The following is a 14,942-nucleotide window of genomic DNA, read 5'->3' as shown; positions in this document are numbered from 1 at the left end:
TCTTCCAATCCATGAACATAGTATATTTCTCCATATATTTGTGTCCTCTTTGATTTTTTCTTGAGTGTTTTATAGTTTTATATACATAGGTCTTTTGTTTCTTTAGGTAGATTTATTCCAGGGTATTTTATTCTTTTCATCACAATGATGAATGGGATTGTTTCCTTAATTTTTCTTTCTGTTTTCTCATTGTTCGTGAGCGTATAGGAATGCAAGGGATTTCTGTGTATTAATTTTATATCCTGCAACTTTTATATTCATTGATTAGCTCTAGTAATTTTCTGGTGGAGTCTTTAGGGTTTTCTATGTAGAGGATCATGTCATCTGCAAACAGTGAGAGTTTTACTTCTTCTTTTCCAATCTGTATTCCTTTTATTTCTTTTTCTTCTCTGATTGCTGTGGCTTAAAATTTCCAAAACTGTGTTGAATAGTAATGGTGAGAGTGGGAACCCTTGTCTTATTCCTGATTTTAGGGGAAATGCTTTCAATTTTTCACCATTTAGGATAGATAATGTTTGCTGTGGGTTTATCATATATGGCTATTATTATGTTGAGGTATGTGCTTTCTGTGCCTGCTTTTTGGAGAGATTTTATTATAAATGGGTGCTGAATTTTGTCAAAGGCTTTCTCTGCATCTATCGAGATAATCATATGATTTTTATCCTTCAATCTGTTAATGTGGTATATCACACTGATTGATTTGTGAATGTTGACAAATCCTTGCATCCCTAGGATAAAGCCCACTTGGTCATAATGTATGATCTTCTTAATATGTTGTTGCATTCTGTTTGCTAGAATTTTGTTGAGTATTTTTTGTTTGTTTGTTTGATGGTACCAAAGAATTTATTTGGAGGGCAGCAGTGAAGAAACAGACATAGAGAACAGGCTTACGGACACAGGGAGAGGGGAAGAGAGGGTGAAATGTATGGAGAGAGTAACATGGAAACTTACATTACTGTATGTAAAACAGATAGTCAATGGGAACTTGCTGTATGTCTCAGGGAACTCAAACGGGCTCTGTATCAACCTAGAGGGGTGGGATGGGAAAAGAAATGGGAGGGAAGTTCAAGTGGGAGGGGACATATGTATACCTATGGCTGATTTTTTTTCTTGGCAAAACTCTATTAGTCTTTGCTCTGCTTCATTCCGTATTCCAAGGCCAAATTTGCCTGTTACTCCAGGTGTTTCTTGACTTCCTACTTTTGCATTCCAGTCCCCTATAATGAAAAGGACATCTTTTTTGGGTGTTAGTTCTAAAAGATCTTGTAGGTCTTCATAGAACCGTTCAACTTCAGCTTCTTCAGCATTACTGGTTGGGGCATAGACTTGGATTACTGTGATATTGAATGGTTTGCCTTGGAAACGAACAGAGATCATTCTGTCGTTTTTGAGATTGCATCCAAGTACTGCGTTTCAAACTCTTTTGTTGACCATGATGGCTACTCCATTTCTTCTGAGGGATTCCTGCCTGCAGTAGTGGATATAATGGTCATCTGAGTTAAATGAGTCTATTTTCATCAGCAATACTGGCCTGTAGTTTTCTCTTTTTGTGGCATCTTTGTCTGGTTTTGGCATTAGGGTGATGATGGCCTTATAGAATGAGTTTGGAAGTTTACCTTCCTCTGCAATTTTTTGGAAGTGTTTAAGTAGGATAGGTGTTAGCTCTTCTCTAAATTTTTGGTCGAATTCACTCTGAAGCCATCTGGTCCTGGGCTTTTGTTTGCTGGAAGATTTTTGATTATGGTTTCTATTTCCGTGCTTGTGAAGGGTCTGTTAAGATTTTCTATTTCTTCCTGGTTCAGTTTTGGAAGGTTATACTTTTCTAAGAATTTGTCCATTTCTTCCAAGTTGTCCATTTTATTGGCATATAGTTGCTGATAGTAGTCTCTTATGATCCTTTGTATTTCTGTGTTGTCTGTTGTGATTTCTCCATTTTCATTTCTAATTTTGTTGATTTGATTCTTCTCCCTTCTTTTCTTGATAAGTCTGGCTAATGGTTTGTCTATTTTATATATCCTCTCAAGAACCAGCTTTTAGTTTTGTTGATTTTTGCTATAGCCTCCTTTGTTTCTTTTTCATTTATTTCTGCCCTAATTTTTAAGATTTCTTTCCTTCTACTAACCCTGGGGTTCTTCATTTCTTCTTTTTCTAGTAAAGTTAGGGTATTTATTTGATTTTTCTCTTGTTTCTTGAGGTAAGCTTGTAATGCTATGAACCTTCCCCTTAGCACTGCTTTTACTGAATCCCATAGGTTTTGGGTTGTCATGTTTTCATTTGTTTCTATGCATATTTTTATTTCTTTTTTGATTTCTTCCATGATTTGTTGGTTATTCAGAAGTGTGTTATTTAGCCTCCATATGTTTGTATTTTTAATAGTTTTTTTTTTTCCTGTAGTTGACATCTAATCTTACTGCATTGTGATCAGAAAAGATGCCTGAAGTTATTTCGATTTTTTAAAATTTACTAAGGCTAGATTTATGACCCAGGATGTGATCTATTCTGAAGAATGTTCCGTGTGTACTTGAGAAAAAGGTGAAATTTATTGTTTTGGAGTGAAATATCCTATAGATATCAATTAGGTCTAAATGGTCCATTGTATCATTTAAAGTTTGTGTTTCCTTGGTAATATTCTGTTTGGTTGATCTATCCATAGGTGTGAGTGGGATATTAAAGTTTCCCACTATTATTGTGTTATTGTTAATTTCCCCTTTCATACTTGCTGGCATTTGTCTTACGTATTGAGGTGCTCCTATGTTGGGTGCATATATATTTATAATTATTTTATCTTCTTCTTGGATTGATCCTTTGATCATTATATAGTGTCCTTCTTTGTCTCTTTTCATGGCCTTTATTTCAAAGTCTATTTTATCTGATATGAGTATTACTACTCCTGCTTTCTTTTGGTCTCCATTTGCATGAAATATCTTTTTCCAGCCCTTTACTTTCAGTTTGTTTGTGTCTCTTGGTTTGAGGCGGGTCTCTTGTAGACAGCATATATAGGGGCATCGTTTTTGTATCCATTCAGCCAGTCTTTGTCTTTTGGTTGGTGCATTCAACTCATTTACATTTAAGGTAATTATTGATAAGTATGATCCCATTGCCATTTACTTTGTTGTTTTGGGTTCGAGTTTATAAACCTTTTCTGTGTTTCCTGTCTAGAGAATATCCTTTAGCATTTGTTGAAGAGCTGGTTGGTGGTGCTGCATTCTCTAGCTTTTGCTTGCCTGTAAAGCTTTTGATTTCTCTTTCATATTTGAGTGAGATCTTTGCTAGGTATAGTTTTCTGGGTTGTAGGTTTTTCTCTTTCATCACTTTAAGTATGTCCTGCCATTCCCTTCTGGCCTGAAGAGTTTCTATTGAAAGATCAGCTGTTATCTTTATGGGAATCCCCTTGTGTGTTATTTGTTGCTTTTCCCTTGCTGCTTTTAACATTTGCTCTTTGTGTTTGATCTTCGTTAGTTTGATTAATATGTGTCTTGGGCTGTTTTGCCTTCGGTTTATCCTGCTTGAGACTTTCTGGGTTTCTTGGACTTGGGTGGCTATCTCCACCCCCATTTTAGGGAAGTTTTCAACTATTATCTCAAGTACTTTTTCATGCCCTTTCTTTTTGTCTTCTTCTTCTTCTGGGACTCCTATGATTTGAATGTTAGGGTGTTTAACATGGTCCCAGAGGTCTCTGAGGTTGTCCTCATTTCTTTTCATTCTTTTTTCTTTTTTCCTCTGCTTATTTCCACCATCCTATCTTCCACCTCACTTATCCTATCTTCTGTCTCACTCATTTTACTGTTGGTTCCCTCCAGAGTGCTTTTGATCTCAGTTATTGCATTATTGATTATTGGTTGATTCTTCTTTATTTCTTCTAGGTCCTTGTTAAGCATTTCTTGCATCTTCTCAATTCTTGTCTCTAATCTATTTATCTTTAACTCCATTTTGTTTTCAAGATTTTGGATCATCTTTACTATCATTAGTCTGAATTCTTTTTCAGGTGGACTCCCTATCTCCTCCTCTTTTGTTTGTTTGGTGGTCATTTTTCATGTTCCTTTATCTGCTGAATATTTCTCTGCCTTTTCATTTTGTTTAAATTGCTCTGTTTGGGGGTGCCCTTTCTATAGGCTAGAAGTTTGTGGTTCCTCTTTATTGTGGAGGTTGCTCAGTGGGTGGGATTGGACTAGTGACTTGTCAAGGTTTCTTGGTTAGGGGAGCTTGCGTCTGTGTTCTGGTGGGTGGAGTTGGATTTCTTCTCTCTGGAGTGCAATGAAGTGTCCAGTAGTGAACTTTGGGATGTCTATGGGTTTGGTATGGCTTTGGGCAGCTTTTCTTTTAATGGTCAGTGCTGCATTCCTGCTTTGCTGGAGAAGTAGCATGATATGTCTTGCTCTGGAACTTGTTGGCTCTTGGGTGGAGCTTGGTTCCAGTGTAGGTATGGAGGCTTTTGGATGAGCTCTTGTCTTTTAATTTTCCCTGGAATCAGGAGTTCTCTGATGTTCTCAAGTTTTGGATTTAAGCCTCCTGCCTCTGGCTTTTAGTCTTATTCTTACAGTAGCCTTGGAGAAGGCAATGGCACCCCACTCCAGTACTCTTGCCTGGAAAATCCCATGGACGGAGGGCCTGGTGGGCTGTAGTCCATGGGGTCGCTAAGAGTCAGACATGACTGAGTGACTTCACTTTCACTTTTCACTTTCATGCATTGGAGAAGGAAATGGCAACCCACTCCAGTGTTCTTGCCTGGAGAATCCCAGGGACCGGGGAGCCTGGTGGGCTGCCGTTTATGGGGTCGCACAGAGTCAGACATGACTGAAGCGACTTAGCAGCAGCAGCAGCCTCAAGACTTCTCCATCCATAAAGCACTGATGATAAAACATGTAAGTTAATGGTGAAACAATTCTCCACAGCGAGGGAGACCCAGAGAGGTTCACAGAGTTACATAGAGAAGAGAAGAGGGAGGAGGGAGATAGAGGTGACCAGGAGAAGAATAGGGAGAGTCAAAATGGGAGAAAGCAATCTAGCCAGTAATCAATTCTGTATGTGCTCCCCACAGTCTGGAACACCCAGAGAGATTCACAGAGTTACATAGAGAAGAGAAGAGGGAGGAGGGACCAGACGGAGAAGAGGGAGGAGTCAAAAGGGCAGAGACAATCTAGCCAGTAATCAGTTCCCTAAGTGTTCTCCACAGCCTGGAACACCCAGAGAGATTCACAGGGTTAAGTAGAGAAGAGAAGAGGGAGGGAGGAAATAGAGGTGACCTGGGAGAGAAGAGGGAGAGTCAAAAGGGGAGAGAGCAATCAAGCCAGTAATGACACCCCTAAGTGAAAATGGATACTGAAGATTGGATTCTTAAAGGTACAAAATTGATAACAAATAACAAAGAGCAAAGATTAAAAATCTAGAGTAAAGGTTAGACTCTCAAAAATACAATATTAAAAATACAAAACAAAATCAATCACAAAAATTATAAAAAATATATATATGAAATTTGCTTTAAAATAGGGTCTTTTTTTTGTAAAGCAATAGTAGGTTATAAAAATGAAAATTAAAGGAGTAATAAATTTAAAAAAATTAAAACATGATAATAGTAAAAATATATCTAAGAATTTCTCTGGAGCAGTGTGGGGTCAGTTCAGTTTCATATAGTTCCTTGTTCCAGCTTGTACTTGTTCTCAAGGTCTATAGGCCCCCTCCAATGCTTAATCAGTGTTAACAACAGGGTTTTAATCTGTTGCATCTGTCACTTCTGGAGCAGTTCCCTCTTCTTTGTTTATGTTGGTTTCCTGTTTGCAAGTCTCTTTGATGTCTAATTTCCACCCCAACACAAGGGGGCAAAGGTGGTCACTTATTTAGGTTCACTTGTTCAGTTGTGGTGTGGGGAGGGAGGAACACCGCAAACAAATATTGCTGGTGTGTGTGGGAAGTGCTCACAGTGTATGGACCACACTGGGTTTGCCCCAGCTCACAGCAGCGTGTGCTTTCTGGGTCTACACTGCTCAGGCTGCAGGGTGTTTTGCAGGGCACTGTCCAAAGCAGGCCCTGGGTTTTTTGCACTTCCCAGGTCTAAGCTGCTTGGGTCAGGTTCTCGGGTATGCCGCAAGGGCACAGATTCGGTTGAGCATGTGTTTTGTGCCCTTCCCTGGTCCAAGCAGCTCAGGTGACCAGGTGCTTGGCAAGCGCACTGTCCAAGGGGGACCGTACATCTTAATCACGTCGCTGGTCCTGGGCGCTCAGCTTCCTGGGTGTGCTGTGAGACTATCTCAGGTGTGCTGTGTGTCTCCTCTGGGGAGCTTACCTCAGGCTGCGACCCTCCTGGCAGATGTCAACCATCCAGGAAGACATGGTTAGCAACTGGAAGCCTGCTCACAGTTTGGTGGAGGATGCTGGTCTTTGGGGCCGAGATTGGAGCAGCCCCTTGCCTTCTGGCTCTGGTTGTTGCACATCTGCCTCTCTGCCTCTGGTGGGGGTGGGGAGGGGTCTGTATGCAGCCAGCTAGCTCTCCTTTGGTATTTGTTTAATCCTTAGTTCTGTGAGTGGGCAGGCTGCTAGTTGGAGCCTTTTGCAGGAAAGTTCTCTCTCTCTTTTTTTTCCCTCTCTGACAATCCCACAGTTTGAGTTGCTATCTCACTTTAGCTCCTTCAGATTGCCCTCAGGGCATTCAGGCCCAGCCCTTACCCTAAGGACCGCTGATGGCACCCGTGCCTCCCTGTCCAGCGCCAGCTCACTGGTGGCAGATGCAAGTGTCTGGGCTACTTCTCTGCTGGCAGAGTTAGGCGCCTATTCTGTGGGTGTTTTTTTTTTTTTCCTCCCAGTCATGTTGCCCTTTGAGATTCCAAAACTCCCCACAGACTCGCCTGTGAGAGGGTTTCCTACTGTTTGGAAATGTCTCCTCCTTCACTACTCCCTCTCCAGGACAGGTCTCCCTCCCTAACTCTTTTGTCTCTCTTTTTGCCTTTTATATTTTGTCTTACCTCCTTTTGAAGAGAATACCTTTCTTGGTGCCTGGTGACCTCTGCCAGCATTCAGAAGTTGTTTTGTGGAAGTTGCTCAGCATTCAAATGATCTTTTGATGAATTTGTGGGGGAGAAAGTGGTCTCCCTGCCCTATTCCTCTGCCATCTTGGGACTGCCACCCCGAGTTGTGTTCTTGATGTCTCTTAATTTCTGTTCTCTACTTTCATCTCTTTATCTTGCTATGTTGCTTTCTGGGTAATCCCCTTGGATCTATGTTAAGTTCTCTAACTCTTCCTTCAGCTGTATTTAACGATCGTTTAAGCCATCCACTAATTTTTCAACTTTATTTCATTTGTTTTTCGTTTGTACTAGTTCCATTTGATTTTATTGCAAATCTGCTGATTTCTTTTCCTTAATCTCGTATTGCTTTCATTATATTTTTCCCTTTCTTTAAGCACTTTAGTTATTTTTAAAATACTCATTTTGTAGTTTCTTTCACATTGTTATACTATTTGCAACTCTTGGGGACACCAATTCTTCTGTTCAACTAATCTATTTTCCATCATGGTTATTTATTTCTTTGATAGTTTATAATTTATTACATTTTGCAAATTTATTTCAGTGGGGAGACAGGGATACTTGTTATGTGCCCTTGGATTGAGAATATTTCCCATCAGAGAAATTCTGCCTTTATTTCTGGCTGAGTTCCAGGGTCTTAATAGTAAAGACCATGTTCTCTTTACAATTTTTGTTTCCCATTATGAATTCAATTTCGTAAATAGATACAGGTCTAGTCAGTCTTCTGATTTTTTTCTTATTATGGTAATGTATGCTTTTCAAGGACATTTTCCATTTTATCTATATTTTCAAATATAGTGGTATAGATTCATTTATAGTATTCCCTTTTTTTTTTTTCAACCTCTGTAAGATCTATAAGTGACATGTTCACTTTTACTACTGATATTATTAATTTGTAGTTTTTTCTTTTTAATTATTTTGCTAGAGGTTCTTTAATATTATTTATTATTAATTTCAAAGAAGTATCTTTACTTTGCTCATTTTCTCCATTGTTTACTTATTTTTAAAATTTTATTGAATTCTGATTTTCAGTACTTTTTTTTCTTTCATTTTAATGTGGGTTTAGTTGGTTCTTTCTTGTTAAGGTAGAAACATAGAAAATTGATTTTAAACCTTTGCTTATTTCATGGGTACTTAAAACTATATGTGTGTGTGTGTGCTAAGTCACTTCAGTCGTGCCTGACTCTATGCAATCCTATGGGCCATACCCTGCCAGGCTCCTCTGCCTTCAGGATTCTCCAGGCAAGAACACTGGAGCGGGTTGCCGTGCCCTTCTCCAGGGGCTCTTCCCGACCTAGGGATTGAATGTCTCTTACGTCTCCTGCATTGGCAGGCAGGTTCTTCGTCACTAGCGCCACCTGGGAAACACCCTGTTTTTGCTACATTCCACAATGTTATATATATTTTAATTTTTTTATTCAGTTCAAAATACTCATTTCCTTTTCATTTCTTCTTTGCTCCATGAGTCATTTAAAAGTGTAATTGCTCATTTTCCAGAAATTTGGGAAATTTTCTTATTTTATTGTTATGAACTTCTAGTTTAATTCTATTATAATCAGAGGATATGATATCTCATATTCCAATCTTTTGAAATGTACTGAAACTTTTTATATGAACAAGTATATGGTCTATCTTGGTGGCTGGTATATGTGCATAGAAAAACTGTATATCATGAGGTTTGGGGATGCAATATTCTATAAATGTCAATTAGGTCTTGTTGATAATGTTGTTTGGGATTTCTCTAATAGATCCTTTTTGTCTAAATTTTTTATTAATAATGAGAAAAGAGTGTTAAAATTTTTGACTATGGTCATAGACTTGTCTCTTTCTCTTTCTGCTTTGTTTCATGAATTTTGATTCTGATAATTTTGATTCATCATATTTAATCCTGATGAAGGACAAATTGCCCTTTTATCATGTGTTAAGTCTCTTATCATGCATTTTGTCTTGAAGTCCACTTTGTTTCATATTCATGTCATCTTTCTGATGCTTACTCTTTCTGTGGTATATATTTTCCTATATCAGTATTCAATTAATCTCTCAGCTTAGAATTTCTGTATAATATAAGTAGTATGAAACTGGATATTTGTATCTCACACATTCAGGTGCAGGCTTGGAGCTTACAAATCTCATAGGTAAAATCTTCTCCAAATGCTAAAAAACTAGAATTCCTCTTACCATTTCCCTGGACAAGTAGTAGACTTTTTCTAGAATTATTTTATAGAAGTGGGCAGAGCCTTACTTTCTTGCTCCAGCTACCTGTTTTTGTATAGAAACTAGAACCTCAGATCCTACATCCTATTCTCCAGGCACTAAATTTGTGACTGAAAACAGCTTGGGTTTTCTGTGTCAGCTCATAATTACCATCATATCTACTACTTTGATTCCTCTGTTTGTTCCTGGAACCAGGAATTTTTTTTCTTGTTTTCTTTTGAGATTTACTGTTTTTTTTTAAAAAAGATCATTATATCTTTCTCAAATTACCACATGTTTGCATAGAATTAGGGAAAGACATGTAGTTCACGTGCATCTGTCTTTTTTTCTGGATGTCTCTCCTTACACTCTCTGTATTTTCTCCTTCTTTGAAGAAGGGAAAAAATTGAAATAATCTTCTGTCTTGGAATGGAAGTGAGGGAAAGAGTGAACATTGTTGAATTAAAACTTACAAAGGCTGGCTTAGAACTCCATTTTCCTTTGATTCGGGCCCCGCTATCTTCCCAGGCCCCATCACCCTGCACCCACCCCTCCTGACTCCTCTTCCAAGCACTTTCCCATGGACTGAGAGTGGGCTCTCACAACTGCTCCTTCCACCGCAGATTACTCTCGTGGCTTTGGTGGCCGTTATGGGATAGAGAAGGATAAACGGGACAAGGCAGCTCTCGGATATGACTACAAGGGAGAGACAGAGAAACATGAATCCCAGAGAGGTGAGTTGGGGCTGGAGAGGAGGGAGGCCATAGTGTACATGGAGCCCTCCTTCTGCTCTTCCTGAAAGTTGACACAGAGGACCCAGAATACGAGTCATACAGGAAGTGGTAGGGTGAAGAGTATGCATTACCTGTATGGGGGTAGGTGGGGGGAGACCCGCAGGGATGGAGAGGAGAGCAGCAAGCTTAGGAGCAGGACACAGGAAGGTGACCAAAGAGAAGGGGTCATTGAGGAATGGGTGAAGACGGGCGGGCTGGCTGATGGCAAGAGTGTGATTTGGCTGTGAGTCTTAGGGGCCCCTCTGCTTCACAGAGAGAGGCCTTCTTCCCTGGGACACATAGAGGATGGCTGGGGGGCTCACTTTAATTTTTTTTTCTATTTTTTAAAATTTAAATTAAATTTTTTTTTTTTTTACAATATTGTGTTGGTTTCTGCCATACAACAATGTAAATCAGCCATAATTATCCATACATTCCCTCCCTCCCCTCCCCTCATCCCATCCCTCCAGGTTATCACAGAGTGCCTGGGCTCCCTATGCTACACAGAACTTCTCGCTTTAATTTTTCCTGTTTATTCCTTTTATATTTTGCCCTTTTCTGCCACTTCTCTCTTTTTTGTTTCTCTCTTCCCATGTCTCATATCTCCATTCTCTCCCAGGTGTTTTTTTTCCCATCCTTTTTCATCTTTTCCCACCCATTCCTCTGTCTATTCCTGACTAACACACTTCCTCATCGGTCTCTCTGTTTTCCTCATTCCTGTTTTCTGGTCCTCCTTCCCACTGCTCCTACTCCCTCTTCCCATACATTTCTAGCACTTAACTCCTCTTGTGACTCTCAGATATTTCCATCCTGCAGATTATGCCAAGGGCTTTGGCGGGCAGTATGGCATCCAGAAGGACCGAGTGGATAAGGTAAAGCACCAGAACACCAGTGTCTTGGGAAGAGTTCCCTGACATACATGGAGTGAGAGGCAAAGTGGGTAAAAGGATGAGCAAAGCTAGGTGCCCTGCATTGTCCTCCTGCTCTTCCTATTGACTGCCCTCAGCATCTAATGGGTATGTCTTCTGAAGCCTGAGCTTTATCAAGGAGAGTGAAGAGGCAGAGAGAGATAGGGAGGCAGAAAAACTCCAGGGAAAAGTGTTTAAAACTTCACTGATTGCTTGGTATTGATTAACTCAGTCAATAACCTGGCCCCAATCCATTCAGTCTTTCCCTACACCTCTGCATGTACTGCATGTACTTCATGTACTCCTGCATTCCAGGCAACTGGACTTAAAAGATGTGAGATTCCAGGAACACTGAGCTTTTTTAAAGGGAGAGCCAGTCCTACAAGCCTAGAACTTCTTTACCCATCTCTCTGAAGCAAAACAACAATATTTGAATACCCTAACTACTACTGAGCATCAAAAGTTTAGGGAGACCTCCTATAGTGGCCCCAATCCCTGCTACTGCCTTCTGGGTCACTATCACTCCCTTCCCTCTCCCCACCACTACACATACTATTCCTCTACCTTCAGAGTGCTGTTGGCTTCAATGAAATGGAGGCCCCGACCACAGCTTACAAGAAGACAACACCCATAGAGGCTGGTGAGTTTTAATTCCCTCTCTCTGTGCTCCTCAATCTCCTCTGCCTTCTCATTCTTTTTTTCTTCCTAGACTACCTACTCCAAGCATTTAACTACCTAGGTTAGCTGAGGTAGACTTGACCCTTATCCTCATCTTCCCAGATTCTTTCTCCTAAAAAAAAATTAGGTTAGGTGGATATCTGAGTGACACTGGGGAAGAAACTATATGTAGAGAGCACAGGGATGGGGGGAGCCATCTGGGAAGAACACAAAGGGAAAGGAACTTTGGATGGGGGACAGTGGGTAGATGGTGGCCTGAGGGCATATAGATTTAAGAAATGTGGACAGGGAAGGATGCAGGTTAGGGGACCAAGCCTTAGAAGGAGTAAGAGCCTGAGATCACATGGTCTGGCTATGTGAAAATCTAGGCTTCAGGGCTACCTTATCCTCCTATAAGCCCCTTGTTCCTTCATTAACACCTCTTTACCTCCATTTCCATGAGTCCCATCTCGATTTTCTCTTCTTCTGGATGTTTAACTGACTCTTCTTCTTTCCAGTGCTACTCTTCTACCTCTGACCCAAGACAACCCTAATTTTTCTTGACTGTGTCTGTAGCTTCTAGTGGTGCCCGTGGGCTGAAGGCAAAATTTGAGTCCATGGCAGAGGAAAAGAGGAAGCGGGAGGAAGAGGAGAAGGCACAACAGATGGCCAGGCAGCAACAAGAGAGAAAGGCCTTGGTAAAGATGAGCCATGAGGCTCAGCAACCAGTGGCCACTAGGGAAGAGCCGGTGGCGCCAGCCCCATTGCCAAAGAAAATCTCCTCAGAGGTAAGTGCTCGGCCCTCCGGGATCCACATCCAGCATTCTTTGCCCAGACAAGAGCCTAAGGAGATCTGTATCCTTAGTAAAAAGTAAGACCCAGAACTCCCCTGTGTTAGCAAAATCTACAATTGTTATCCTTGTCTTCAGAAGATCTCAATCTAATTGTGTAATTAAGCTTCATATATACATATAAGAATGCTCAGTGGAAAAAACCCCAAGATTTACATGGTTCTACAAAAGATAGGTCACCAGGCAGTGCAGTCAGTTACTGCTGCAAGAACAAGAGGAAGGAGCTGTCATTTCAGGTTGGAGCCCATCTTGAGGAATGATAGATGTGAATTGGCAGAGACAGGAAGGGGTGTTCCAGTACAGGAGAGAAGATAAAGTTTCTTGCTCACTGGAGAGATGCTTCATCCTTCACAGGCCTGGCCTCCAGCAGGGAGTTGTCCGTCATCAGAGCCTGGGCCTGTGAGAACCAAGAGGGAACAACCAGTACCTGCCCTGCCCTCAAGGCAGGATCCCCCAGAGGTAAGCAGACCACCCCCCAAAGATCCGAACCTTTCCCATCTCCTCATGTCCTGCAGGCTGATCAACCACCCTGGTTTGCCTGGGGCTATCCTGACCTTAGCACTGGAAGTCTTATATTCTGGGAAACCACCCAGTCCTGGGCAGACTAGGACAGTTAGTCATCCTAGCTGTCATCTTTTCCCCTTTTAGATTTTGCTTCAATGTTTTCCTGGTGTTCCAAGGAATCTGACTTGTGTTCCATTTCCTTCTCCTCATACCTTTTACATTCCCCTTCTATTAACATCATCTATTGGTAGGTGTTTTGAGTGGATGGATGTGGGAAGAGGTTGAAGAAGGAAGAGGGGTGAGAGACTGTTCCCTAGGAGAGGCTGTTAGAAGGAGCCAGGAATGGACATGGAAGTGGAAGCATGTGGATGATAGGGTCCAGCAGTCCTCCATTGGGAGGTTTTGGAGAGGCAGCTCCTGGTACACAGAAGTCACCTTGCTTCAAGTATACTGTCTTTTCTCAGGACAATGAGGAGGCCCCAGCTCTGCCCCCCAGGACTCCAGAAGTCTTCCAGCTGCAGGAAGAGCCAGTGTATGAAGCAATGCCTGAGCCTGAGCCCGAGCCTGAACCCGAGCCTGAACCCGAGCCTGAGAATGACTACGAGGATGTTGAGGAGATAGACAGACATGAGCAAGACGAGGAAGCAGAGGCAGACTATGAGGATGTGCTCGAGCCTGAGGATCCCTCTTTTTTTTCCACTCTGGCTGGTGAGTGGTGGGGCAGAAGAATTCCCCCATTACATGGAAGGACCTGTCTGTTTTCCTTCTCCATGTTGGTAAGACCATGTTCATATTTCTCACTGTGCAGGATCATCAGGCCACCCAGCTGGGGCTGGAGCTGGGATCTCAGCTGTAGCCCTGTATGATTACCAAGGAGGTAGGTTGGGAGTGGTCTGAGGGATCTGGTGCCTGGAGCCCCTTGATACATGTGAGGCAGGTGGATTCTGGGGGTCAGAATAGGGCCCCAGACTTGGCATCAAGGACAGGCCTCTTTCCCTTCCTGAGGTTTAAAGGGGGCACAGGGGTGGAGGGATTCTTGCCTGACCATCCTAATAGTCTGTCCATTTTCTCCCCAGAGGGAAGTGATGAGATTTCCTTTGACCCAGATGATGTCATCACTGACATTGAGATGGTGGACGAGGGCTGGTGGCGGGGACGTTGCCACGGCCACTTTGGACTCTTCCCTGCAAATTATGTCAAGCTCCTCCAGTAACTGTTCCTGTCTTCTTGCTGCACTGTGACTTTGCATATCCCCAGTGGCTCTGCCTCCAGCTGCTCTCCATTTCTGCTGCAGGTGTCTGACAGGATGTCATGAGTTGCCTGAAGTTCTAGGCAGACTTCCCTCTCCCTCTCCATCAGGGTTTGGAGCAGAGGCAGCATGAAGAAGGGGGGTCTCCTTCCGCTCGGTGTCTTCTCTATCCTGCGTACCCAGGATTATCTCAGGGATGCTTATCTTGTGGCCCTGCCTCCTTCCCCGTGAGTGCCCCCTCTAACCCATACCCCTAACTCTGCTTCCCTTTGTGAGTGCTGCGCTCCCTGGTCTGTTTGCATGGCAAGGTATGTCTATATTTCCTAGTTTTCCTAGGTGTGTTGTTTTCTCACTTTCCTTCTCTGCAGAGATATCTCTGACTCTTCTCTCTGATGGGTCCTAAATTGGAAATAAAGTGGGACCATGGCTCACTTCTATTCTGAGGTAAATAGTACTTTTACGTGGCCCTCAGTGACCCTAACTCTCATTACAGGTAGAAGTAATTTTCCTTCCCTCTTTCGCATATTCAGAAAAGTCCTTCCAACCACTGCCCATCACTCTGAACCCTGGTGTCAAGGGCTGTGCCTTTTCCTTAGACTATACTGATATCCAGTCCAAAAACAGACGGGCCTGGGGAATGGCAGTTAGGTTGGGAAACAGAGGCCAGGAAGGGTCTACATTAAGCAGTTCAACTTCTACTGGCTTCAGCAGTTGTGAGAGGTCAGCCACCTTCCACCCGGGAGTAAAGACATTTCTTTAGTGCATGATGTTGCCTAAGGCAGAAGCACAAA

The 14,942-nt window shown here is 42.1% G+C and overlaps 1 protein-coding gene across 1 annotated transcript in view; it reads left to right on the top strand.

The window, feature by feature from the left end:
- The window catches only part of HCLS1 (hematopoietic cell-specific Lyn substrate 1), a 34,056-nt gene extending 19,472 nt beyond the window's left edge, over nt 1–14,584 (top strand). The window contains exons 7-14 of the mRNA XM_055568342.1: nt 9,833–9,943; nt 10,799–10,854; nt 11,461–11,530; nt 12,124–12,335; nt 12,753–12,857; nt 13,367–13,610; nt 13,711–13,779; nt 13,979–14,584. Of these exons, the coding sequence (XP_055424317.1) occupies nt 9,833–9,943; nt 10,799–10,854; nt 11,461–11,530; nt 12,124–12,335; nt 12,753–12,857; nt 13,367–13,610; nt 13,711–13,779; nt 13,979–14,115 (1,004 nt within the window). The 3' untranslated portion in view covers nt 14,116–14,584. The remainder of the gene's footprint in view (nt 1–9,832; nt 9,944–10,798; nt 10,855–11,460; nt 11,531–12,123; nt 12,336–12,752; nt 12,858–13,366; nt 13,611–13,710; nt 13,780–13,978) is intronic.
- Nucleotides 14,585–14,942: the final 358 nt, after the last annotated feature.

This window comes from Bubalus kerabau, chromosome 2, assembly GCF_029407905.1.
Source record: "Bubalus kerabau isolate K-KA32 ecotype Philippines breed swamp buffalo chromosome 2, PCC_UOA_SB_1v2, whole genome shotgun sequence".
Lineage (NCBI taxonomy): Eukaryota > Metazoa > Chordata > Mammalia > Artiodactyla > Bovidae > Bubalus > Bubalus kerabau.
Note: the sequence above shows the minus strand (reverse complement) of the source record. Positions and strands in the feature narration are given on the sequence as shown.